At 42.9% G+C, this 27,657-nt stretch overlaps 1 protein-coding gene across 4 annotated transcripts in view; it reads left to right on the forward strand.

Annotated features, from left to right (window-relative positions):
* The first annotated feature begins 7,980 nt into the window (after positions 1 to 7,980).
* The window catches only part of APPL2 (adaptor protein, phosphotyrosine interacting with PH domain and leucine zipper 2), a 50,846-nt gene continuing 31,169 nt past the window's right edge, over positions 7,981 to 27,657 (forward strand). For 3 of the 4 annotated variants that reach the window (XM_038550805.1, XM_038550806.1, XM_038550807.1), the window contains exons 1-4: positions 7,983 to 8,164; positions 15,189 to 15,287; positions 25,134 to 25,193; positions 26,195 to 26,266. In XM_038550805.1, the coding sequence (XP_038406733.1) occupies positions 8,111 to 8,164; positions 15,189 to 15,287; positions 25,134 to 25,193; positions 26,195 to 26,266 (285 nt within the window). In that variant the 5' untranslated portion in view covers positions 7,983 to 8,110. Of the gene's footprint in view, positions 8,165 to 15,188; positions 15,288 to 25,133; positions 25,194 to 26,194; positions 26,267 to 27,657 lie in introns of all 4 variants that reach the window. The other variant, XM_038550808.1, reaches the window with a different exon arrangement.

The following is a 27,657-nucleotide window of genomic DNA, read 5'->3' on the forward strand; positions in this document are numbered from 1 at the left end:
GGAGGAAGAGGCCTTTCCTATCTTGCTCATCACGTGTCCCTAGCTCTGTAGATCAGCCCTGGCATGCAGTAGACACTCACAATTCATTGAAGGGAGGACAGATATGGCACAGAGCCCATTATATCATGGGCACTCAGTAGGTATTTTTGAAAGAATCATTTAGTGAATGAATGCCTACTGTATGCCAGGCTTTATTTCATTCTTTCATTCCATTTATAAATATTCTATCATGTGAGCTCCTATCATTTGCCAGACATACTGCTGGACACTGAGAACTCAAAACAGAAAAGAGACAGTTCCTGCCCTGGAAGAGCCTACAATCTTGGCAACGGTGCTGCAATGTATGGTGACCACAGGCTGTACTGGAGTGCAGGGAGATGCGTGAGAAGAGCTCTGTTTTCCTGGTAGAGGTGAGGCAGTCTTTACAGAGGAGACAGCCTTTGAACTCAAACTTAAGATAAGCAGAGGACCTAAAACATTTCAGGCAATGAGAATGGTGAAAGAGAAAATATTAAGGCACTCATCCTTGTAGGAGAAAACATTGTGTGCGGCAGAGAAAGTAGGTGACAGGATAAAGGAAGGAGATAAAGCTCAGGCCTAATCATAACGGGCCTGGCATTTCCTCTGAAGCAGTTGGAACCTGCTCTATAGAAAATAGGAAGCAGAACTGGCTTCGTGGGTGTATGACCTTGTAAAGTCTGGCAGGATTCCATGCTCAGGTAGGCCCCATGCTTGGTTTACTGCTCTGTTCTAGGCCATCTTGAAATTCTTAATAATGTTTTCTTTCTGCTTGTGCTTTGTAAGTGAAGTCCAGTGGGACAATGCAGTAGGCATGAGAACAGAGGAGACATATGCAGTATGTGTGTTGGCATTATCTTGCTGCTTCATTCACAGGTAGTGTTCATGATACTCCAAAAGCATAGAATTCCAGAGGAACTACTATGGGTGGGAGTTTAGCAGCTCAAAGCAAAGGCAAAGTAAGCATGTTTTGGAAGCCACTACTTTCCACTGAGTGTTCATAGAATGTGTCCATATTAAGAAGTGAGATAAAAACAGTTGGATTGCATGCCTAGGTGGCTGAGTGGTAGAGTGTCTGTCTTCAGCTCAGGTTGTGATCCCAGGGTTCTGGGATCGAGTCCCACAGCAGGCTCCCTGCAGGGAGCCTGCTTCTCCCTCTGCATATATATATATCTCTGCATCTCTCTCTATGTCTCTCATGAATAAATTAAAAATTTTTTTAAAACTTAAAAAAAAAAAAAAACAGTTGGGTTAAGGGTGCCTGGGCGGCTCAATTGGCTGACTCTTGATTTCAGCTCAGGTCATGATCCTGGGATCAAGCCTGGCGTGGGGCTCTGCACTCAGTGGGGAATCTGTTTCAGGATTCTCCCTCACCCTCTGCCCCTCCCCTACCTCAAATAAATAAATAAAATCTTAAAAAAAATTTGGGTTAGTTTTGTTCACTGGGCCACAAAATATGAATTGTATCACTTCAGTGAGTCCATATATGAGCTAAAGGCTCTTAGATTTGTCTTTAAAATTGGCACTGTACAATAATAAATAGTAATGTTCATGCTAATAATTTATAGTATGATTATTTCTTTACTGAGAACAACATTAAATGGCAAATAAAAACACCATGATAAATTGAGACAGAGACTACAAAAAGAAGAAAGGAAAAATCTTCATATTTCAGTACATTCAGTGGCATTTTTCCCTTGTTTTCTGAACATTTTGCACCTGGCACCAGAAATTATGTAGCTGGCATTAATAGGGAGCCATTTTTTTTTAATTGAGCAGATTAGAGACACAGCAAGTGTCTCTTTATCACTTGTATCAGTTTGGAAAAATAACAGTCACCAGAGTGTGGAAATTAGAATAGAGGGAGATACAACAAGGAGAAAGAAGACCCATTATCACTGCAGCACAGACAAAGGTTGATGAATTCTATGCCAGAGCAGGGATGGGGTGGAGAGGAAGGGATTGAAGTGTGAAGAGTTCATGGGCACAGCTTGAGGGTTGGGTGATTCATTCCAACAGGAAGGTCAGCAAGAAGGAGGAACACGGGTTGACTTCCAGATTTCCAGTTCCGGACACCGGGTGATGCCAAGTATCACTGGGTGATACTTGAGATGTGAAGTAGGAGGAAGAGAAAGTGTGGATGGCTGAGGGAGGTGAGATGGGCTGAAGGTGAAGCTGAGTGTGGGACATGGGGCAGATTTCTCATGCATGGATCTGTGTGGTCCTTCCCCCTCCACCTTCTTGCTGTCACAGACTCCACCTCCTCTGGCCTCAGGGGCATGGCCCTGACCTAGACTGGGGCCCTTCCTTGTACCTGGTAGCATGTGCACCTGTGCACATACAGCCACAGCTAGTGATCAGAGGAGCAGGCAGGTAGGTGTCTGTCCTCAGCCTGGGTAATCAGAATCCTTAACTAGGATTTTTCAGACTAAAGCTGTGCCAGATGGGAGTCTGCAACTGCCAGCAGACATAGTTCTAGCACCCAGAGTCTCAGATCTGAGAGAACGAAGCCAACAGAGGAGGACAGGTGGTGGAGAGAAAACCCCAAGGTCCTTGAGTTCCCAGTTGGGGAGGTTCCAGCTCACTTTTGCCCTTCCTGGTGACACAGTCTAAGAAATCCAGCCTTCCCTCAAACTCCTCATCAATTTCTCTAGCTTTTCATGTTTTCCTTAAGCTAATTGGACTTAGGTTTCTGTCACCTGTGACTGAGAGTCCTGATGAATACAGGGCATGTGGCTAGGTGGCCATGGAAAGAACTTGAGATAGACGTCATTCCCATATCACAGAGAGGCAAACTGAGGCTGTTAAACAGAATCTCCTGGCTCATAAACCACAATGCCAGCACTGAGATGCAGGCCCAACTTCAAAGTCAGGATCTTTCTATGATGTCATGTTTTCCCTCATATCTGTTCATTATTCTCAGTTTTTTGTTTTTTGGGTTTTTTAAGGATTTTATTTGTGTCGCCTGTGTGGCTCAGTCAGTTGAGCATCTGCTTTCAGCTCAGGTCATGATGCCGGGATCTGGGATTGAGCCCCATATCAGGCTCCCTGCTCAGCTGGTGGTCTGCTTCTCCCTCTCCCTCTGCCCATCCTCTCCATTTGTGTTTTCTGTGTGTGTGTGTGAAATAAATAAATAAAATCTTTTTAAAAAAAAAACCCTGCTTAAGAAATAAAGATAAATTATTATTTATTATTTATTTATTTATGTGTTTTTTTAAAGATTTATTTATTTATTCATGATAGACATAGAGAGAGAGAGAGGCAGAGACACAGGAGGAGGGAGAAGCAGGCTCCATGCCGGGAGCCCGACGCGGGACTCGATCCCAGGACTCCAGGATCATGCCCTGGGCCAAAGACAGGTGCCAAACTGCTGAGCCACCCAGGGATCCCCTATTTATTTATTTAATTGAGAAAGAGCATGAATGAGTGGTGTGGGGAGGGGCAGAGGGAGAAGGAGAAGCAGGTTCCCCGCTAAGCAGGCAGCCCAACATGGGGCTTGATTTCAGGACCCTGAGATCATGACCTGAGCCAAAGGCAGAGACACTTAACTGACTGAACCACCCAAACACCCTTCTTAGCATTCTTTTCTATACATTTCTATAAATTTGAAGCAGAGCTTCAAATGACAGAGTCAGTGACATTCATGCTACTGAACTTCCAACTTTCTTGATTAATGACCAAAAGCCTCATAGGCCAGTGATTTCTCTGGAGCAATTCCCAGGCTCTGACTATTCCCACTTTAAAAGTCACTGGTAGCAGAGGGCCTAGTTGCTAATTTTGCAGAAGTCGAAAGTCAGTGACCTTATGAGTGAAACATTTTTCTAAACTTCATCTTGTTTTATGAGTTCAAATGGAAAGTCAAGTCTTAATTCCCAGCGAGAGTCACAAGGAGGTGATAACAAACTGAGCCCAAGGCTTTGGAACTTGAGAGCATCTCTCTGTGACTATTTGTCAAGACTGCTTCTGTTTATTATACCACCTCTTCTTTATAGAACCTTCTTTCTCTACTCTTCCATTAACCCAAAAATAGTCCAAAGAGACTCTTATCTGATTAACTCATTCTAGGGAATTGTGACAAAGACCACTGTCCCCAAATTGTTATTCTCCCTCTTTTCTTTCAATAATAGAATCCCTGATTTTTAAAAAAGAAGTTATTTTTTATTTTTAATTGAGATATAATTTACATATCAAAAAGTTGCTATTTTGAAGTGTACAATTCAATATTGTGTGTGTGTTTTTTTAGCACATTCACAAGGTTGTATGATCATCATTACCAATTCCTGATCGTTTCATTATCCTAAAATAAACCCCATATCTAGTAGCAGTTGCTCCCAATTTCCTCCTCTCTCCTGCCTCTCTGGCTACCATTCATCTACTTTTGAACTCTGTGGACTTTTCTGTTCTGGACATTTCGTGTAGTTAGAGTCATGTAATACATGGCCTTTTATGTCTGGCTTCTTTTACTTAGCATATTGTTTTCAAGATTCAGTCACATTATAGCATGTATAAGTACTCTTATTTTTTTACTACCTAATAATATGAAATAATATTGTTATAATAATGTTCCATTGTATGGAACTATAATACCATATTTTGTTTATCCACCTATAGTTGATGGACATTTAGGCTGTTTCCCATTTTTTGGCTGTTATAAATAATGGTACTATCAATATCCATGTGCAAGTGTTGGCGTGGACAGATATTTTCAATCTCTTGAGTGGAGCAGGCACAGTCCTGGCCCTTAGAACCTTGGCTCTGTCATGTCATCTGTTTGAGCCTCAATTGTAGTATCTGTAAAATGAGGATATTGATACTTATGCCTCATCTTCCCATTCCCCACGATGACTTTACCATAGCCCTTCCTCTCTCCTCAAACTTTCAACACCCACTCACCATCACTATGTTGAGCTGATGGACTTGCTTCTTATTCTACTGAGAAAATAAAAGCAATCAGAAAAGAGCTCCTTCACCCTCCTCCATTTAATCTACCAACCTGTCACATGTATCAGTCTGAGCACACTGTCCCTGCTTCTATCACCATCACATGTGATTTGGATCTCACTCCTTTTTTGTTTACTCAAGGACCATGCTCCTACAATTGTCATATCATTTTTTATCTTCAGTTGCCCCCCACCTTTCCAGGGCATTCTCCTCAGTTTACAAATAACTGAAAAAATGTAGTTTCCTTATTTCTCGGTTTCTCTCAGACTTTTATGTTTTCTTTCAGCTAACTGGAGTTAGATTTCTGTCATTTCCAATGGAAAAAGGCCTGATTAATATAGGAAATCTAGATAGGTGCCTATATCTATATCTCTATATCAATATCTCTAAAAAACAACTTGTGTCTTTTTCCCAACTGATCTTCAGTAGGTAAAAGGCTCCAGCTCAGGAGTTCATTATTGTTCTCCCCAGATGACATGGAAACTCTAAATTGTCCATCTTTGAACTTCCTGTCACCCAGGGATTTCAGATACAGTGGCTATGGATGTTTGAAATCCACCCTCCCAATAGTTTAATAGGGACAGATACTTTTACATGAAACATTTAAAATTTTTCTCATGTTTTCATAAAAATTCCTTACATAGTTTTTCACAGATTATCTGTTGAAGAGGAGGATATTTGGCTTCAGAATTTATATGAGAGGCATTTTATTTTAAAGACAGTAAAGTAAGTGGGAGACAGTGCTTCATATTGAGCAGTCTACATTTAATTAAATTAATGATTAGATGAACTAATGAATGAATGAACAATTTGCAAATGTATTGTATTCCCAGAGTTGGTTTTGTAACTTAGTTGTTTTCAATTTGGGATGAATCCTCCTATAGAAACAAAGTTATAAATGACACTTAAGTGACAAGAAATCCCACTGAGGCTGTTTACCCATAATGTAGTAATAAAATGTAGAAAAGTAATGGCATTGTGTAAAAACACTTAAGCAATTTTGAATACAGGTGTTCGAGGAAAAGTGACTTTAATTAGGAAATAAGGTGGCACATAAAAATGTTGTGGTGATTCCCTAGGAGACTTCTGAGACCTTTCAATGATCATGGAGGGGATTGTGTCTTTTTTAACATCTATTTTCATATTAAAGTGTATGCATTTCTTTCTCTTGCTATAATCCTACACCATTCTTATCATCAGCAGGATCTTTATTGTCTGGCAGGCAATTAATAATTGTTTTCAGCTGGGTGCAAGAATGAGAACAAAGCAAGATGGATGGTTGGGGGGAAACTTCTTTTAAGTAATTGGAAAAGAGTTGTAAGAGATGAGTGTCATAAACAGCAAACTAGTATTTGTTATCCCATGTCTCAGTATTCAGATAAAAAGAAGATGATGCACTAATCTCTTGAGAGGCTTACTATTTACACAGGGAGTGGGATCTATACAGAGAAAGAAAAGGCACTAGCTGGTAAGATACCTTGGATGTCAATCAAGGAGATGGCTGTTCAGAGTGGGTAGTGATCTCTGGGGCCAGGGACGGGGAAGGAAGAGCTGGAGTCTGGCCTTTGGAAGAGGATTTTGGTCAGGAGACAGTTGAGAGAGTAGATAAGATGAAATTAACTGAATGGTTCTCATGATAGAAATGATAGAAAATACAGGAGAAGGAAGAAACATGGTGTGAGCATGAATCTACCCAAGAAGAGAATATAGTAGGGAAAAGGATGCTGGATGATTTTCCTATGGAGGCCATACGATGGCTCAGGAAAGGCTGGTGCTGGCTACAGCCAACTGGGAATAATGGCCCTGGAGTCTCCAAGTGACCAGGCAGCCTGCCATCAGAATTTCAGAGGTGTTTGGAACTCAGCCTGTACCTTAAACACCTCGGTGTTTCTATAGCATCTAATGTTATCCTATCCTGCCTGTTGATTCTGCTAATGTGTTCTACTGGATAAAATTTTTTTTTTTAAGATTTTATTTATTCATGAGAGACATAGAGAGAGGCAGAGATACAGGCAGAGGGAGAAGCAGGTTCTCCGCAGGAAAGCCCGATGAGGGACTCCATCCCAGGACCTTGAGCCAAAGGAAGACGCCCAACCCCTGAGCCTCCCAGACGCCCCTCTACTGGATGAATCTTACGGATTCCTAAGGAAGGGGCTTCTGAACCCCTGCCTTTGATATAAGAAGACCTCACGGTCCATTTGCAGGTACTCCCCCAGGGCTCCCCCCTCCTCCCTCCTCTTCCTCCACCTTTCCTTGTGTGACCCTGACCAAGTCCCTCACTCTGGGGGCCGTTTTCTTACCTCTAAATGAGAACAACTGAACTAGATGATGGATGCCTTCCAGCTCTAAACAGCAGCTTGATCAATTTTCCAAATGAGAAAACACAGCCAACCCTGAGGACGAGGTCCGATTCTACCGCTCCAATCCTAGAGCTCTGGTTTCCACAATGCCTACATCGGAAGAACGGCGCACGCAGGTGATTCAACTATCCTTTTTTATTTTTCCTCCTCTACAATTAGGTGACCTCTGCGCTGCGAGAGGTCACGGGGCACTGGGATTTATCTAGAAAAGGTGGTGTGGCAAGTGCCGGCTCTTCCCTCCCGTTCAGGAAGTGGCGAGGGTCACAGCGGCAAACACCTGTTCGCCCCTAAGTCCTTCCAATCGAAAGTCTCCCGAGTAGGTGCCAAGTAGATAAAACCTTATCGTTCCGCCCTCGAGTTCCCCGTTTGGGGCTTTAATAAGCCGCGACCAGCGCCACGCACCCGACTACGTCGCTGAACACCTTGACACCTCCCGCGACCCCTGAACCGCGAGGCCGGCGCTAGGCTCGGCCGGGTCCCGCGAGGCGCGGTGCGGCGCGGCGGAAGCGAGGCCGCCACACTTCCGGCGGCGCGGCCGCGCGCTCGCCACACTTCCTGTTGATCCGGCTCCGCGGAGGGCTGGGCGGGGGAGGGGGCGGGCCGGGGGCGGGGAGGGGGCGGGCCGGGGGCGGGCCGGGGGCGGGCCGGGGCGCGGGAGGCGGCCTCTGGCCAGGCGTGGGCGCGCGCGGGGCCGCGGCAGGCACGGAGCGTCTGCCTCGTAGCTTCATTCCGGAGCACCCTTGGCGGCCGCGCGTCCCGCACTCCGTCCTTCTGTCCGGCCCCGCGCCGCCATGCCCGCCGTGGACAAGCTCCTGCTGGAGGAGGCGTTGCAGGACAGCCCCCAGGTACCTCCCGCCGCCCCGGTGCTCTCGCCCGGCGGGGACTGGAGGCCGGGGCGGCCCCTCGAGCCCGGGGGTGGAGGCCGGGAGCACGCAGGGGGCCGCCCGGGGGCCGGGAGGGGGCACCCCTCAGGCGGGGCTAGAGAACCCGAGAAAGCCCTCCGCCGCCCGAGTCTTTGTGCCGTGACCCCCTTCGGAGTCAGCCGACACTGACGCTGCCCGGCCTAAACTCCGGCTCCACCGCTCCGCTGAGTGCCTCGGACAAATGACCTTTGTGTGCCGCAGTTTTGTCATCGGTAACCCGGGGACAATAATTGTACCCGCCTCATGGAGTTGTCAGGATGCCAGTAAAGTTGTTGGCGGGCACCGTCCTGTATGGAAGTTGTCATCGTTAGTATTATTACTGCTGCTACTGATGCGATGGGTCCTAGTGGGTTTAGGGCCAAGATGGGAGGCAGAGAGCCCAGCTCTTTCCCAGCGGGACCCTTCCGCACGCTTTTCCTGTTTTGTCAAGAGAATATGACAGCACCTGCCCCGCTGTCGCACGGAGGGATTTCACTAGCGAGACCAAAGTTAAGTCCCTTCGAGCTCTGCAGATGAGAGCTGCCGTGTAAATGTAGCGGATGAGTGCTGAATGACATTAGTTCATAATTCAATGCCCTTCTCTTCAGGGAACTTCTGTTCGCCATTAGCATTTCCCCGGCTTTGGCTTCCTATCAGCTCTCCTGGTTCTGTATCCCTGGGTTATTCATAAGTCTTTTTAGCCCGCGATGTCTCAACTCTTCAGAAATTCAAATGAGATTAACCTGTTTTCCATCTCTATTCGGTTCCTTTTTCTTAGCAAATTGCACTCCCGGGAGGAATGTATTTTATTTTCTTTAAGATTTTATGTATGTGTTCGACCTGGAGAGAAGAGCAGAGTAGGAGGAGTGGCAGAGGGAGAAGCTGACTCCCGCCGGGCAGGGAGCGGGAGGGGTCTGGATCCCAGGACACCAAGATCATGACCTGAGCCAAAGGCAGACTCTTAACCAGCTGAGCCACCCAGGTGCACCTAGGATGATTTTTTGATGGACTTACCTACACTCACTTTGCATCTTGCTGGTTCAGAATAAGTGTCAGAGCACTGTGTGCTTCGTTGCCTTGTGCCCATTTCTTTGTGATCTTAGGTAGGCAAGTAAGAAACTTGAGCAAGCTGTGGCTTTTTTTTTTTTTCTTTTTCTAATTGGCATCCGCTGGTCTGATCGACTTTTTAAAGACCTCTTTGAAGGCTCTAAACTTGTGGCATTTTAATGGGACCGAAGCCCTTTGGAGAAGTATTTTTGTCTGTACCTCACACATTATGTGAGATATGAAGATAATAATGTAGAACTTCTAACGATAACATTTTGAACGAGGATTTCCGTTTGCTTTACAGTCCAAAAGTGCAGATATATTGCTTTCCTAACTGATCGTGGTGTTGGCCGAGCCAGGTCAGAGAGAAAACACTGATTCTTCTATGCTGCCCTCGCTGATAGGTCACATTCTGCATTTCTGACTCTCATATAAGTGCATATGTACCATTTTTCTGAGTGGTTTGCAGGGTTTTCTCAGCTGGGAGGAAGCAGAGGACTGGCAAACAAGTCAGGAAAACTGCATCCTAATTCTTGCTCATGTCAACCTACCATGTCATTGGGGCAAGTCGCTTATTCTCATTCTGTGGCTGACTCAGTTTTCTCATTTACAGAATGAGGGATGTGGAACAGGTGATTTATAAGGAGCTTTAAAAGCTTAAAATTCTATCATATTGCATGATTTATAACTTTGAGCTCATAAGTGGAAGAGGAAGTTTAGTGGCATTGCCATTCCTGTATAATGTTCCTCTTAATGTAGGGAATTTGTTACTGCTGTTGGGACTTGGTGTCACTCTACTAGGATTTTTCATAGGTTGTTCAGAGGAAGCTAACTTTCAAGAAGTTCTTTGATAATCATCAGAACGTGTTTATTTAGCAGTCTTATATGGGGGGTGTGCCTAAAGCGGCCTTATTGCTGAGGAGACTCATAGATTAGGAAGTGGAGAAAAGCAGATCTAATTCCTTTTATGTGTACAGAATAAAAACAACAGCAAACACCTATATCACACATGCATTTTATGTACCAGGCATTATTCTAAATCCTTTACCTGTATTAGCTCACCTAATATTCCCATCAATCTTTTGAAGTAGGTCTCCTATTAAAATTACCAAGAAGCAGAGAAGTTGAATAGCCAGCCCAAGATTATACACCAGACAGTGGCAGAGCCAGGATTGGAACCCAGGCAGTCTGCCTATTTTGTTCAAGTTGGCCCAGCTACCTGGCACCTGACCCTTCTATCATTGGGGACCTAAAATGTTTCACTGAAAGGAAAAGATCCTAAGAAACCATCTATTGTTTGTTTCTTCTAGTTTTATGAAGAGTAGTTATGAGGGTTGCTGCAGCAACCTGCACATGATTCATTAAGTGAACACAAAAGCTTTTGTAATTGAACTCAATGACCCAAGAAGAACTGAATAGCAGTTGACCGCCCTTAGACACATCTATTCATTTCATCCTTTTTAGTACTGCATGGTGTGTCGAAGACTAGTCTGTGCATACACATATTATTTCTGGTTATATCTAATACGTGAGAAGCAGAATGTTTTGGAGACAGAGATACTTGTCTCTGTTGCTGTTTGTGAGCCTCTGCTCCTTGCCCGGGCGCTACTAGATGCTGGGAATACAGTGACAAGGTAAGAGTGCCTGCCCTCCATGGTGCACAGTCTGTACTGGGAGACAGATAAGGAAAGCAGTGCCAGTACTGTGTGAATGCGCTCTGATAAGAACACAAATGCAGCTTTGAGCAGCTGCAGCGTAGATTCCTTCAGGGGCTTATTCTCTTTTGTGTAAGTAGTACGCTTTTGAGATAAGGTAAAGACCAAAGATAAGGTGAAGTGGTATTGCTTGCTGTTTTCTTGATTTTTGTTTGTTTGTTTCCTTTGCAGTTGGAATAACTGAAGCACAGGGAAACTTAAGACTTAGTTCTGAGATTATGCAACCAGTGGTCCAACTGGGAGCAGCCCTCCCTGACCAAACCAGGCTTTCTAGACTCAAGCAAGATGCCTCAAAACAACCTGGTGGTTATGTCTTCATTGTGGAGAATAATGTGTATGTTTTATAATCAGAGTTATTAAAATTATGCCATTATATAATCAGATGCTATTCTGGAGAACAAAAAATGTCTAAGAACTATTTTATTAGGTAATACTTAGATTCTTTACGATGGAGGGATGCTGTGGAGCTGAAGCTATATCCTTAGGGCGTTTGGTTTTTCTGGCTCGGGGTAAAGATAGTTATTTAATGGAATTGTCCTGAAGAATGAATAAGGTGTGTAAAGTGTCTTCATGCCTGTGTGTCATGGTAATTCCATAAACGATTGCTGTTATTATCTTTATAAGTGATATGCATCAGGGTCTTTTGGACTTTTCTGTAGAGTCTAATGTCTGGTGTACATTCGGCTGCCCCTTTGTCTCCTTCTGTATGTTCCAGTTGTAGAATATTCCTGTTGTTCCAGATATAAATTTAAGCAGGTATAGAGCTGATAATGTGGAAATCAGAACAGTGCCTAAGATAGCAGGATGTTTTTTCAGTAGTGATTGTAGCCTAGTTAGAAAGATTGGATTTTTCTTGCCAGGGCTAATAGGGGTCATGGTAAACATACATGTCCAGAGTATAAGGAAACAAAACAAAACACTTGTGATATAAATTTGGCAGTTATTATAGGTGAGAGCATGACGGTAGGATGACCAAAGGGAAGCCAGCTCCAGGCAGGACTTGGGCTGTGGACCACAGAGCACGCCCGTTGAAGCTCAGCCAGCTGGGTGACAGGTGCAGCCTCCTGCAGTGGCCAGTGAAGTGTGGCCAATGATCCTGGTCAAACCTGGATGGACATCCCAGCTGGATTGCTTCCCAGCAATGGGAGGTTGAGCAAGTTTCTTAACCTTGCTGAACCTCAGTTTTATTATCTGTAAAGTAGGGTTAAATATCCATGGTATCTGCCTCATAAAGTTGTTGGAAGGATTAAATGAAGTAGCAAGTATTTAGTGCTGAGCACTATGTCTCAGATGCAGGAGGTACAGAGTAAATGGGAGTTTTTGTTTTCTGTCTCTTCTCTTTGTGGAGAACATTCGACAAAGCTTCTCTTTCATCTTCTCATTTTCCATTCTATTTTATTTCCAAGAGTTTTAAAAACAATAAGTAGGACTTGACTGGACAGTTATCAGTAGTATTTAGAAAAATTAAATGTCCTCAATCTAGTTGTATCATTCTTTCCTTCTCGTTTTCCTAGACATGTTGGTTATAGCAAAGAAAGATGCCAGAATCATATAAACGTGAGTGAGCTCCTACAGCATTGACACCATAAATACAAAGAGACAAAAAAGGTCCTTTACTAATAACATTTATAGATAACTGTATAGATAAATACTGCTGTGGTGTTAAAATGCAATCATAGAGACTCATGTTCCTTTCCTTTCCAAGTCTCTCCCAGATGCTCCATCCATATCTGCTCTCTCTATATCTTCAATAAATTCAGATATCACTTAGAAATAATGAAATTACATGGAAAGCCCTTAGTGTACAGCCTGTAGCAAGCAATCAATTCAAGTTCATATCATCTGCTATTGCCATATGTCACACACTGTCAGACACTTTATATATATTCATTATCTCAGGAACTCTGCAAATTAGTGTTAGAGGCTGAATTTGGACCCAGGACTGACATGGTACCAGGGGGATCCCGAATACTTTGAGAGGTGCAGCAGGCTCTAAGCTCCTGAAGAACACAGTCGGTTCTAATCACCTCTGAAACACAGTTTCCAGCACAGTGTTTCGGCAGATCCTGGATGAAGGCAGAAATGCATACATCAATGAATGAATACAATCTTTTTTTTTTTTTTCCAAAATAAAAAATACATTTTAAAAAGATAGAATGAAGAGTTCTGAACCAATGCTTTTCATGTACTGGTTGACATCCATGCATTGATTGTGAGAGCCAGTGGAACACAATCATGATGTATGTTTACAGATGGAAGAGACTGGAATAGAACAGAAAAAAGTCAAAGTGTATATGCATACTAATGATGAACCTTGTTTGGTAAAATGTGTTTTGTTCCATTGTTTTTAATTTTAGAAGGTTTGAAGAATTCTACTCCGGCACAAGAGTTACATAGTGTGTGAGCTCTGATATGGGTTGTCATTGAGAGCTTTTTAAAAACCTGCTGTACATTTTCTGTATTCATTGCATCTGGTCCCTCTGTTGATAAGGATTGATACTGAAGGGAGTACATTGATCTCAGAGAAGGTAGTTTTAGTTTCCAGGGCCTCAGGCAAAGCCAGGACAATTGTGTCCTGCTGCAAAATGCATCATTGGAGTTTGGGGGACAAAATACAGGATAGAAAACGATCTAAATACCCAGGTGACTGAGGGTGCTTTGAGGTCAATCACCACTCTCTTACCTGAGAGAAAGAAGGAGTTGAAATTCATTTACAGGGAAATAATGAGCCTTAATAGATTGTTCTTTGTAAAGTGCTTTGATACCATTTTATTAAAAGCTTTTCTGTAACTTACTGTCCATTTTGTGCCTAAGGGGTTATTTTTAGAGATCCCATTATCACTGACATAATATTATATTATTTATTATTATTTTTTAAAGATTTTATTTATTTATTTAACACAGATTGAGAGAGACAGCACAAGTAGAGCAGTAGGCAGAAGGAAAGGGAGAAGCAGGCTCCCCACTGGGCAGGGAGCCTGATGCGGCTCCCCACTGGGCAGGGAGCCTGATGTGGGACTTGATCCCAGGACCCCAGGATCATGACCCTGATGATCACTTAACTGACGCTCAACTGACTGAGCCACCTGGTGCTGCTAACATAATATTTTAAATTTCCACTGTACTGACACATTCAGTAAAGTCTCTTCAGTAGATAATGGTCACTTATGTGACACGTTGATACTTATTTTGACTCCATCTCATATGTAAAAACAACTTTTTTTAAGAGAGAGTGCACGTGTGCACACAAGTAGGGGGGAGCAGCAAGCAGAGGAAGAGGGAGAAGCAGACTCTTCTGAGCAGAGAGCCCAATGCAGGGCTCCATCCCAGGACCCTGGGATCATGGCCTGAGCTGAAGGCAGACGTTTAACCAGCTGAGTTGCCCAGGCGTCCTGTAAATATTTCTTCAGTGTTCAACGGTGTCAGGCTCTGTGCCCAAGAGTAATAGGAACTGCCTTCCATTTAATGACATTGCTCAGCTGCTTCAGGGCACTGTGTAGTTAGCCTTCCTGAAGGAACTGAGCTCCCATTTTTGTTAAACTACTGTTTCAGTTTTGTGCTCGGATCTGCTGCTGGGGGACCTGGGGTGCATGAAATTTCCTGGCTGCAAGTTTAAAATCATTTGAATAAAAGATGATGAAAGACATGGAAATTGACTGTAGCATTTTAAGTGGAAAGAATGACGCACTCCTGCAAGATGTCTAAGATTGCAGAAAACCAGACAGATGGTTAGCTGTTGGGGTGATGCACTGCTGGGCGTCCACACCCCAGGTAAACACACAGGCCTGGTGTTGTGTTCAGTTTATGGGCTGGAAAGGAGAGGCTGCCTTTTTAACTCCCCCTTTTTTTTTCCCCAGTTAGATGGACTCTCCTGGTGCTTAGGTAGGGGCTGAGTCCAAGCAGATATTAGCCCTTGAGTCTTAACTTTTTAAAAATTGGCTTTCCTTCTCTGGCCCCAACACTCAAATAAATTGCATTCAGCTTGCCCCTGTGTTGTAGTCTGAAGGATTAGAAAAGTAGTTCTAAATTAAAGCTCCAGAAATCAACTCTTACTAGTATTCTCAGTAAAAGAATAAAGCCAGAGAAGAGGCACCTTCCCTCCCCATTTCAGAGAGGAGCGTTCATTCATTCATTCGTTTGTTCTACCTCCTTTGTAACTTTTCCTCTTAGAGATAAAATTAACTTCCTTTCTTCTTTTCTTGTAGACTCGCTCTTTACTGAGTGTATTTGAAGAAGATGCTGGCACACTCACGGATTATACCAACCAGTTGCTCCAGGCGATGCAGCGTGTCTATGGAGCCCAGGTATCCTGCTGTGCCCTCACCTGAGGACTAGTAGAGTAGGGGCCCCTGGTTTCATCTTGAACTTCTCTCAAGAGGCTGAGAAATTTGAGTCAGAACAATACCGTTTAAAATTTGGAAATAAAATCAGAATTGTTTTCCTCACTTCTGTTCACATGAAAAACACTAAGGACAATCTGTTTTCACTGCTTAAGAAAGAGGGCAGTTTTCCTGTAACCAGTAAAACCAGTAGAGAAGGAGCACATCCCTGGTTTTAATTTTTTAAAAAATTCGGCCCCAGAGGGAAACATTTGAATCTCCTCTTCCTACTTGTGAATGACCGGGGTCAGTATCCTCTTTGTCTTTCTCATAAATGGGAGCCTTAGATGTCAGGGCAGGCGGGTAGAGAGGGTTTTCCACATGCTTCCTCTAAAAAGGGTTGGGTCACACTTCTGAAACTATCGAGTGACTTCTTTGTTTTGAGGAACAAGTATCTCTGACTTGCCAAATAATGGAAAATAAATTGCTGAGTAGCAAAAGTGAATCTTCTTAAGATCGAGAAGTGCCTGTATATGTTATTTTCTAAGGGAAAACTTAGAACTTATTTAAAATTCATTATGTTGCATGTCAGAATATTATGGTAGCTGAGCCTTTGATTATCGATTCCTTGCTGACTTAAACCTGTATGCATTAATGTTTCTTTTTCTCATTGATGATCTCTAGAGAAATACTTTCAGTGTGTAATATGTACTAATAATTTTGTGTAGTCGTTTCTTATTATATAGCTCTTAACATTCATATATGATCATTCATTATTATCATTGTCTTATTAGTCATTCATTCATATTATATATGGGAAGAGGACTCAGTCCTTGCCATTAGAGAGCTCATGTTTAGGTGAGGAGACAGAGAAAACATTTATCTAAGAGTGTTAATGCCACTAGGAGAGGAGGTCGCCTCACCCAGAGGAATTGTGCGTAGCACCCAAAGAGAAGATGATTGTGACAGTCGAGATTAATTGAATATTTCATAGCTTTTGGGGATGATTTCACAACTTTTACATGGATCGCTTCATTTAAATTACCCAGCAACTCTGAGGTGGGCATTGTTGTCATTATCCTCATTTTGTAGGTTAGGAGACTTAAGGATTCCAGTGACAAGTAACTTGTCCAAGTCCACCCCATTAATACAAGGCAGAGCAGGTCAGCCCAAAGCTGAAGCCCAAATTGTCAGCTATGAAGTTTGGGGCAGCCTTGGAAGTAGCAATAGAAATGGAGAGAAGTGGATGAATTTCAGAGGTGTTCGGGAGGCAGATTGGTGACTAAATGGATGTGAAGGGCACGTATGTGAAGGATAAGTCAAGAATGATGTCCAGGTCTTTGACTTGAACAACAGGGTGAGTAGTCGGGAGCACATAGGAAGATATGGATGGTGTGAATGTATGTCTGTGTAATGGCAAAGATGCCAATCTGAATTCTTTCTTGAAAGGCTGATTTTGAGATGTCTGTGGGACATCAAAAGTGGAGAAAGACAGCTTGTTGAAAATTCAGATCTAGAGTTCAAGCTGGAGATACTGATTTGCAAACTGTACTATATTATGCAAATATAACTTACTTGGAACTGATTTTAAAACCCAAACAAATCATGTGCTCATGTGTGATTGTACTTGTTTTGGTAAGACATTCAGAAACTGGAGACATACTATGTTGATTTTTTAAAACCCTATTTATTTATATAGTATGTTTTTATATTTTTCCCTACATACTCAAAATTTAAGAAAATAGAAATTTTTTTCCACTGGACTTGGGCCTGAACTTGCTATTCAGTAAGTTGAATATTATCATCTCCTGTTTAAGGTTTGGGAGCCCCACAACTTAAGGGACAGTGTCTCTGTTACTCCCAAGAGCTTCTGTTCTGCCTCTCCACGTCTGTCAGAATCATTTACTTGGAGATATCCAAATGCTTTCTTATGCGTATTTTTTTCTTTTGAGCCAGAAAACTACATTTTGCCAAAATTAAGTGGGTCGTGAATTCCAAGAGTCTGTAAACCGGCTTTTAATTCACACCACATGATCATCACGTGGGTTCTGTACTGGCTAGAAACCCTTCCTCCTGCCTCGGCATTTCCTGCAGCAGAAGCTGGCGGGAAGGGCCAGTTAGTGCTGCCAAGCTCAGCGACACATTCGAGCAGTGGCCAGCGGCATCCAGATCGGTTCCGTCAGGGTCAGTTGGTGTTCAGGTTTATTTCAAGGCTTAGGTATCTTGTTTTGTTTCTTTGTAATTAAAAAAAGAAACCTTTCTTGACTCTTCTTTGGTCAATTTATTTATACACATGTATGTGTGGGTGTGTGGGTATATATATGTATATGTAGTAATACTTATCAATGTTTTCATTCAACTTTTTTCCCCCTAAGATATGTTTTCTTGATTTATTTAACATTATTCCTTAAATATTTTGCCCCTAGACATGTTGAATTCAATTAATAGGGTCTTATAATTTCATTTTTAAAAACACAGGTACTTAGATGTTTTTGCATTATATTTTAAAAACCAGATTTATGCTGGTGATAGATGATAAATGTTCATAAGAGGTACTTTGAATCAGACCACATGATAAATTTCTGTATTCTGATAGGGCGAATGCCATTGGACCTCAGTTTTAGAAAGAGGAAGAGTGAGGAAAACTGGAAGAAAGTTCTGTGAGCGTTTTTTGCTGATTGTAGCTGGTTTGGGGGAAATTTTAAATTTTATTTGATTTAAGTGCTAGATTGAAGCTATAGTCCGTGATTTTTCAGCATCTCCTTTGTAGAATCTCATTTAGTTCTCACAAGAAAGGAGTGGTATTGCTATAGCATGTGTTTGCAGATCAGTAAACTAAGACTCAGGTTATATATTTTGCCTAAAGTCACAGTGGCAGACCTAGAATTTGCACTCAGGTCTTTGACTCCAAGGCCTGCACTCTCACTCTGAACCACTACACACTACTCTTTTGACATACTGGCCTCTAGAAGTGGCATGGCAGCAGAGGTAAAGGAAGTAGGAGCTTTCAGAGGTTGTTCTTGTCACTATAGAACAATCCTCACCATAGGACAGCCAAACAGCCCTGTAGCACAACAGTTCCCCCCTTTAACTGGGTTCAGTTTCTGATCTTTCCATTACCTACTGTGGTCAACTGTGGTCTAGAAGCAGGTGCTTCTCCTCCTGACGTATCATCAGAAGCTCAGGAGTAGCCTGGTGCTACCTCATTCATCTCACTTCATCTCACCATGTAGGCATCTTACCTCACACCATCACAAGGAGGGTGAGTTCAGCACAATGAGGTATTTGAGAAAGAGACCACATTCATATAGCTTTTATTACAGTATACAATTGACCCTTGAACAGTGCAGGAGTTGGGGCACTGACCCCCACAATTGAAAAATCCTCATACAACTTTTAATTTCCCCAAAGCGTAACTAGGAGCCTTCCAGTAACATAAAGAGTTGATTAACACATATTTTGTATGTTGTATATACGATATACTATATTCTTAGAATAAAATAAGCTAGAGGAAAAGTGTTACTAAGAAAATCACAAGGAAGAAAAAATACATTTATGGTGCTGTATGTATTTACAGAAAAAAATTCGCATGTAAGTTGACCTGCACAGTTCAAACCCATGTTGTCAAGGGTCAACTCTGTTGTAATTTTTCCATTTTGTTATTATTGTGAATCTCTCCCTGTGCCTAATTTATAAATTAAACTTTATCATAGGTTATGTATGTAGGAAAAAACAGTATATATAAAGTTTAGCACTAGCCCCAATTTCAGGCATCCACTGAGTGTCTGGGAATGTGTCCCCTATAGAAATGGGGGCACACTATGTCAGAGGTGGGAGCCAATTCCTTTTTGTATCCCAAAGTAACTTCCCTAGTTGAATTAGTTTTTATGCATAACTGTTTTAGTCTGTGCATTTTAATAGTCCTGAGAGCCAGTCAAATTGAGGTTGATATTTCAGGGACTGAGGAGAAATACATATGTAGCTTAAGGTGTGAGGGAGCAGAGAGCCTGAATAGTTTCTGGAAACCACTACAGAGACCTGGATTCCTGCTCTTGTTTTGCATGCAGGACCTACAGCTTTTCTTCATGAAGCCTTTGGAGGCCTTCAGATTGGCATGAAAGATGATTCTGGGTGAGGCTCTTTCACTTAGGTAGAGGGGTTAAGTGTGTAACCCTGAACTCACATCTGAGTTCCAGTGTTGGCTTGGCCACTTGCTGTGTGGTGTTGGGAGGGTAACTTGTTTGCCTGAATTTCCTTATCAGGTAACAGAGGCTGTAATCGTGGCCGCCTCATTGGTTTGTTGTGAAGGTTATTAGAGTGACCTGTGAAGTGCTAAGATCAGTTCCTGGCACGAGGGGTGTTAACCATCATCTGAGACTTGTAATAACCATAGTTAAGAGGGCACATTACACTGGGACTGTTATTTGGGTTTAGTAGAAGCTTAGTCCTCTGAGCCTGACTGTTGACGCAGCAGTCTATACTTGCTCTCCTCACTTTCTTGCTGGACGTTTGATGCCTGCGTCTCAAGCCACCTGGGCCTGGCCTCCCTCTTCCCTTTTCCGCAGGGTGGCCATGTGCCTAAATCACTGCCTCTTCTCCCTCGGGCCCTGAGCAGCCTCTGATTCTTTAATGACCTGAAGCGGTTTTGCCTTGGTTTTTGTGACAAGGTCCCTTCTAGTCTCCTCCTAGTGCTCTGCCCGTCCTTCTAGATCTTTCTCTTTTCTTGGCACCCTGTTGCCTCCTGCCCCTTAAGTCTTGGTGTTCTACAAAATTGCCCTGGAATCCTCCTTGGCTTTATCTCTATTTGCTTCCGGGGGTAAGAGCCCTTCAGCCAGCCTGGCCATTTGAGAATCCATTTCTAGTGCTTGTCTCTGGGTCTCTGTTCCAGACATTTGCCTGTTGGTGTTGTGGGGAATGAGTGTTCAGCTTTTACCTAATGTGCACTCCGCTGGTGTGTCTTCTTGCCTTGGGAGGTGTCCCCCGCTTCAGCCCCTCCTCCGGCAAAACCTCCCTTCCCTCCTCATCTTCACACGCTTCCATGGCTCCTGGACGATTGCGGTCAAACTCCTCAGCAAGGTGCACAAAGCGCTTCACAAACTGAGTATCAGCCTACTCTAGCCTCGCATTTGGCTGTTCCAGAATATGCCAGGCTCTCTACATGGCTTGGGACTTTGCTTTGCCACTGCTACATCTCTGGCACCTGCCCTTCCTTCCCTCCCTTCTCAGCCAAAGCGTACCAGAGTGCCCAGGGCCGTGTGCACTTGTTGCCCTGAGCACTTCTGGGGCATTGAGTGCGGTTTCCCTGTCCCTCTGGACTGTGACATCCCAGAGGGCAGACTGTCTCCAGGGCCCGCACCAGGCCTGGCTGCTCTGAGCATCTGAGCTGAGGGCTCGTAGGTGTCAAGTAAAGGCCTGAACTGGGGCCAGGACATCTGCATTGAATGCCAGTGCCAGCATACCCCCACTGTGTGCTATGCCTATGGGTCCTCAGCTTCCCAGCTAGGGCCACTGTGGTCCATTCTTGGATTTTGCTCCTCCTTCCTCACTCCCTGTGGGCTGCTGTTCTTGCCTCAGGAATACCTCACAGGCCTCCATCACCTTCTCTCTTATGGCGTCGGGCTCAGACTGTTTGCCTCCCTCGCTCTACCTCTTCAGGTGGCCTCCTGACCCTCCTGCTATGCCTCCTTCTCTATTCCTCTTCACCACAGCCAGTCTTGATCCTTCCTCTGCTCCTGGTGGATCTTGTCACTCCCCTGCCCATGCTCCTCAGGGCCCCCGTGTTCCCTTCAGAGTAACTTCCACATCCTCAGGAGGCACCCCTCATGGCCAGCCCCCAACACAGTGGGCACCCCTCACCACTCCTGTGCATGACCCAGCTCGAGGGATCCTGGACCCTGGCTCTGTGGCAAGCACGTGGTTTGACCGAGATGTTCCACGACTGGGCTTGAGGCAACATTGCTGGGTGGGAGCAAGTGCCTACATTGTGGTTTTTGACCCCAGTGGATTCCCTCTGACCCTGAGCCCAGCCTCTCCATCACTGTTCACCATAGATGTGCCACCAGCAGGGGCCTTTGGGTGGTTTGGGGTGATAGTTACAGTTCCATGAGCATTCTGTGCCACCCCAAGATAAATATTCCTTTGCTAAAAGCTTGGTTCTTCTTTTAGGTTTGCTGACCACTGGTATTTCTCCCTTGGCAGGAGCCATGGAGATTCTATTTAATATAGGAGATGCTGTCAGTAAATACTCCATTGGGTTATCTTTTTAAAGGATTCTTATGAGGCATCAGTAATGAGCACAGATAATAGCCAGAGAGTGGTTCCAGAATGTCACAAAAAACTTACCTGTGGAACTCCATTTAGAGTCTAAATTTTAGGCTACTTCTGTTGCTGAACCACAGCTAGAAAGGTGTGGGATTTATATTCCCATACATAGGCCCAGTGAGGCCTGCCCACTGAGGACCAGCCAGGTAACAGTTTTGCACTTTGGGTTGGAAATGGCATAGAGTTAAAAATGTGGCATTTAGGTTTCGAGTCTGGCAGATCTGTATTAAGTCTTTACCTTGCCAGATACTAGATGTGATTTTAAAGAGTTATTATCCCTTCTGAGCATTTGTCTCCTTGGGACAGTCCTTACCCCCATGGAAGCATTGTAAAGATTGAGCATGATAATATATGAAAACCACTTAACAGTACCGTCAAGTACCTAGAAAAGACTCACTGAGTGTTAGCAGCTGCCTGCATGATCACTATTACTGATATTTACTCTGCACCCAAGCTCTAGTTTTGCAAGCCTTGATGGAGAGATAATTGTGTGTGCCGACCTCACTGGGTGTGGATTAATTGGCTGATGATGGCAAAACATTTCATAGAACCTCTGTGTATGATAGATTAAGTATGAGTAAGATTAAAGTTGGTCTAGCTCAGAAGATTTTTCATGGACTGTGCTCTGTACAGAAGTTCACTTCTTTTCAGGGCCGTGACAGGCCGCCAGTGAGATCATACTGGCAGAACAGAATCTTGCAGCCTGAAATCAGAGCTGTCTAAAAATACACAGTATTTCCATAAGGTATTTGCAGGAGAGACCTGGCAGAGTGTCCAGTTGTGTACAGTGGTTTTGGAAAGCAGCTGTTGACTGTTGTGTCCCCATGTTGGCCTTGTGCAGGTGACACACGAGCACTCCCCTGGCCTGGTACAGTCCAGGGTTCTGCATTCTGGCAGCTTTTTCCATGATGATTGGAGTGTTTGCCACAAAGTGTTAGAGAAGAATTCAAGTAGCCCACTTCTTATTTTGAAGGCAAGGAGGGTAGTTATCATGTCTGTTTTCCAGTCTCTAAAGGATATAGATATGGGGCAGTAATATTGTAGACTTAGCTAAAATAAAGAATGACTTAAAAGAGTAGAAAATGTTCCTTGAATTGGAAATAGTGTAGCTTAATGTAGAGCCTCCTGAGAGGCAGGTCTCTGGAGATCTTTAATGTCTAAAGCAGGATCAGCAAGCGATTTGCACCCTTGGGCTGGTTTCCTATTTTTGTAAATAATGATTAAATGAAGGAAGCCACACTCATTCATTTCTGTCTTGTTTATGGCTCCTTTCGTGTTCCAACAGCAGAGTTGAGTAGTTGTGACACCAGTTGTGCCATATCTCACAAGGCAAAAGTAATGTCTCTGGCCCCTTAGAGAAAAAATTTGTCAACTTGAGGCTAAAGTGTAGGTCACCTTAGCTCTTAGCAGGACTTGGGATCTTAGAGAATAGTAGTTAAGTGTGTGGATTACAGAATGGGACAAATGTGGGTTCACATCCCAGCCCTGCTGCTGACTATCTGCGTGACCTTGGGCAAGCATCTTAACCTCTCTGTGCCGCAGTTTCTTTATCTATAAAATTGAGTTAATAATCAGAACCTACCTTAGAGGATTGTTGGAATTAAATGAGGTAATGCGTGGAATACACATGGTGTGGCATCTGGCATGGTGTTAGTTGCTGCTAGGATGATTCTGTAGGTCTGCAAATCCCAGTCCACATGGTGCTACCCCCAGGCAGATGCCAAAGTAACTTGAACAAATCCACGTTAAACCCTCCGTCACTAACTCTGAGAAGAGGAGTGAAGGATTTTCTGATTCGCAGGCAATCAGCCCAGGGAGTAGGCCGAAGCCCTTGTTCCCGTGCCCTCTGACCTTCCAGACAGCACTGCTGGAGGTGATTGACAGGCAGTATTTCTTAGCTGAATCATGCTTGTCTATTCTTGGTATTTTATTGTCTGCCCTCCCATTCATGATGTTACCTTGTAGGAGTAGGAAGTACTTCCCATGACCCCTGATTCCAAGTATTGTTTTAAACCAGGAATTTAGATGAGTCTTCTAATCTCGTTTGTTCGTTCATTCATCATACATTTGTTGAGAGTCTGCTATGTGCTGGGAGCTGTTGCAGACCCCTCCCTAAATGCATTTGTTCACCTGCCTTCCTCTTGGCTCTGTGGCCACTAGCTCTGGTTTGTTTTGAAAGGAGTGGCACCCTGGTAAGATGCCAAAGCCAGAACTTTTATTATATTTGCTTAATTTTATTCTAGGGAAAAAGGGAGAGAGCCATGTTTCAGGGTTGATTAATGCATGTCCCTTGGGGCTGATGAAGGAAGTCAGGGAACGTTGGCTAGTTGTCAGCAAAGAGGGCTGAAAAAAGTAGGATTAGGATTCTGATGGGTCTTGCAAAGGAGGACCATGGTAAAGAAAACAAGCTCCTGCAGAGTTTAGGCCTTGCCCCTAATGGAACAGCAAACCCAGGAGAATTAGAAAGTAAGCGAAGCCCAAGGCCAAGGCCAGCTGGTGCCCACCCTTCCTTCTCTCCAGTCAGACCCTGTGGCTCTATCCTTCTGAGTGAGTCATGAATCTGAAAAGAAGCTTTCACTGAGCTTTAGAAACATTAAGATACCTTTTCTAGGCAGAGGACATCAATGGCGGGAGGCTAGTGGTACAGAACTGCCCTGTACCTAGATTAGAGGGATAACTCAGAGAAGAGAATAATGAACAATACAGGCCAGTGCAAGGTGGCATAAAACTGGCCTCCCAGGACATTGCAGCTCTGCTCCCGTGTTCCCATCCAGCATTACCTACCTAGGACTCTTGGGCTTGCAGCATCTGCTCATGTCACCGCGCTGTTGAAATTCCATTGCACTTAGGATAAAGTCTAAATCTGGACCGTGGAGGCTTGCATGCCCTCACTCAGCCTGCACTGCCAGCCTCGCCTTGCTTCCACGCCTGTACCCCTTGCTCCAGCTACACTCTGCTCCATGGCTCTTCAGACAGACTGTGAATTTTTCCACATGCTTGTCCCTCCTTCTGGAAAACTTGTTCCCATGGCTAACTCCTAGTCTGTTTTCAGGGGTCTGCTTAGAACCTCTCTTCCTTAGAGACCATCTGGGACCTCCTGTTAGAGCCTCCTAACACATCAATGATTTCCTTCTCATCATACCTGTAACTATTTTTTGATGTCTGCTTCCCCAATAAATCCCATGAGGACAGGAACCACGTTGTTGTTGGATGTTGGGCACAGCGTAGTTGCTCGTTACATTTTTGTACTGACTGACCAGAAGGAACAGTAATTTATAAATGGTGGGAGAAAAGTAAGCTTTAACCTTTTAAATTTGTTTTGGTCTTGTTTTCCAAATAATTTCTGAACAAATTATTATTTTACAGACACAAACATACATTTTTTAAGGAATTCCCTGAGGTGACATGGGTGGGTTTGTGTGTGTGTGTGTGTGTGTGTGTGTGTGTGTGTGTGTGTGGGACTATACTTGTGTGGGACACATCTTACCTGCCTTTCTCTTCTCCTCACAGAATGAGATGTGCCTGGCCACTCAACAGCTTTCAAAGCAGCTGCTGGCATATGAAAAACAGGTAACTGGCTCTTTATGTGGCATAGGATGCTGTGCTCGGGACTCTCGTAAGTGGAGTTCTCTTAAGGAATTCCCCAAGGACATCCTTAAGAGACTTTGATTTTTTTGGTCCATGATTCACTCCTGTTTTATTTTATTTTATTTTATTTTATTTTATTTTATTTTATTTTATTTTATTTTATTATTTTATTTATTTTATTTTATTTATTTATTTTATTTATTTATTTCATTTCATTTCATTTCATTTTATTTTATTTTATTTATTTATTTTATTTTATTTATTTTTTATTTTATTTTATTTTATTTTAATTTAATTTTATTTTATTTTATTTTATTTTATATTTTATTTTATTTTTTTATTTTATTTCATTTTATTTTATTTTATTTATTTTATTTTATTTTATTTTATTTTATATTATTTTATTTTATTTTAATTTTATTTTATTTTATTTTATTTTATTTTATTTTATTTTATTTTATTTTATTTTATTTTATTTTATTTTATTTTATTTTATTTTATTTATTTTATTTTATTTTATTTTATTTTATTTTATTTTATTTTATTTTATTTTATTTTATTTATTTTGTCTTGCCTTTTCCTTTCCCCTGGTAAATTCTAATTGGTGATTATCCCGAAGTCTTGTAGGATATGTTCTAATTAGCCTACGTATGTAACCCACTGCCTTGAGAATTCATGGTCTGAGGGGCTACAAATGAAACAAATTCCAGGAAATAACCCAGTTCTGGGGAATAAATTCAAAGATAGTGCTATGTCCAGACAGAACGGTGATGGCCAACAAAGGAGTAGTCAGGCAGGGGTGCCTGAGTGCATTGCCGGGGCAGGATGAGGTGAGCATATTAGTTTTCTGCAAATAACACCATGATATGATGTGTGCCTGGGAGCAGAATGGTAGCTGGTGTGGAGGATGGTGGGATGTGGGTGAGGTGGGAGCACTGACTCCCCAAGCATTAACACCTGGGTGTTTTATTCTCTGGTCTTAGAATTTTGCTCTCGGCAAAGGGGACGAAGAAGTAATTTCTACACTGCACTGTTTTTCCAAAGTGGTAGATGAGGTAAGATTGCAACATGGCAAAATTTTATTTGATTCTCTCTGGAATTTTCTTTTATCTTTGTTTTGGCCCACTTTCCATTTTTAAATATCTATTTAAATATCTCAGCTTGCTCTTCCAAGGCTCATTTCACGGGACAGGTTGGATGTGATTATGTTTGTTTCTGGTTTGAGAAGAAAGGCTTTGTTATACATGAACAGTGGACTAAGAACAAGATTTCTAAGAATTCAGTTTCCTAAGAAGGGTGTATTAGTTTCTCCGGCTGCTTGTAATAAATTACCGATAGGTGGCTTTAAAAACTGTAGACATTTATTCTCTCACAGTTGTGGAGGCCAGAAGTATGAAATCAAGTTGTTGGCAAGGCCAAACTCCCTCCAGAGGCCCAAGAGGAATCCTTGGAAAGGAAAAGTTCCAGCTTCTGGTGGCCCTGGTGTCCCTTGGCATGTGGCTGCATCCCTTCAGTCTCTGCCTCTGACTGGGCCCATGGCCTCCTCCTCCCACTCTACTTCACCCTTTCCATCTGTGTCTTCTCTTCTTAAAAGGACACTTGTCATTGGATTTAGGGCCTGCCTGGATAACCCAGGATGATCTCATTTCGAGGTCCTTCATTACATCTGCAAAGACCTTGTTTCTGAATACTCCACATATTCAGATGGACATTTCTTTGGGGGAAGGAGGAGGGTAGGTATGATTCACCACAGCCCAGAGGGTTTCATACAACTGTTCTTGTAGCTGTATTGTATAATACATTTGGAACGTTCATGAAAAACAGGTATTGTTATAAGAGAAGCATTTAAATCCTAATTGTAATAAACACTCCAGCTCAGATGCTACTGATGCTGGGCAGAACCCTCTGCAGAATTGGGTCTGTATGAAATCATTATTTCACCTTTCAAGGAGCCTGCAATACTTAGAGTAGAAAATCTTTTTTTAAGAATAAGTGAAAAAGAGTATGCAAGTGCCATTTACCTGAAGGAGATACTGTCTTCAGTTCATAAAATGAGAAACTAATATTCACATAAAGTTGTACTGATTACATTGTCATTCATTCAACAAATCAGACCAACAAGTTGTTATTCATTCAGCAAACACCTGTGTGGTAGCTGTTTTTCTAGGCTCTAGGAGTATACAGGACACATGTCATCCAGTTCTTTCTGAACATATCTTTTCTCTCACAACTCTCTCTTTAGAATGTATGTTTAAAATGGATGGAGATCTTTTCCAGAAGAGGAGGAGCGTGAATGGAAAAAAGTAATGAGAGAGGAGCAAAAAGTAATTTTTTTGGCAGTGAGGAGACGAATGACCATGAATAAGAAGTGCAGGGGGAGAAGCAGCGGGCTGCACCCCTGAAGTCAGGTGTTTTCCTGACTAGAGCTAGTTGCTAAGGAAATGTG

The sequence above is a fragment of the Canis lupus genome, chromosome 10 (assembly GCF_011100685.1).
Source record: "Canis lupus familiaris isolate Mischka breed German Shepherd chromosome 10, alternate assembly UU_Cfam_GSD_1.0, whole genome shotgun sequence".
Taxonomy (NCBI): Eukaryota; Metazoa; Chordata; class Mammalia; order Carnivora; family Canidae; genus Canis; species Canis lupus.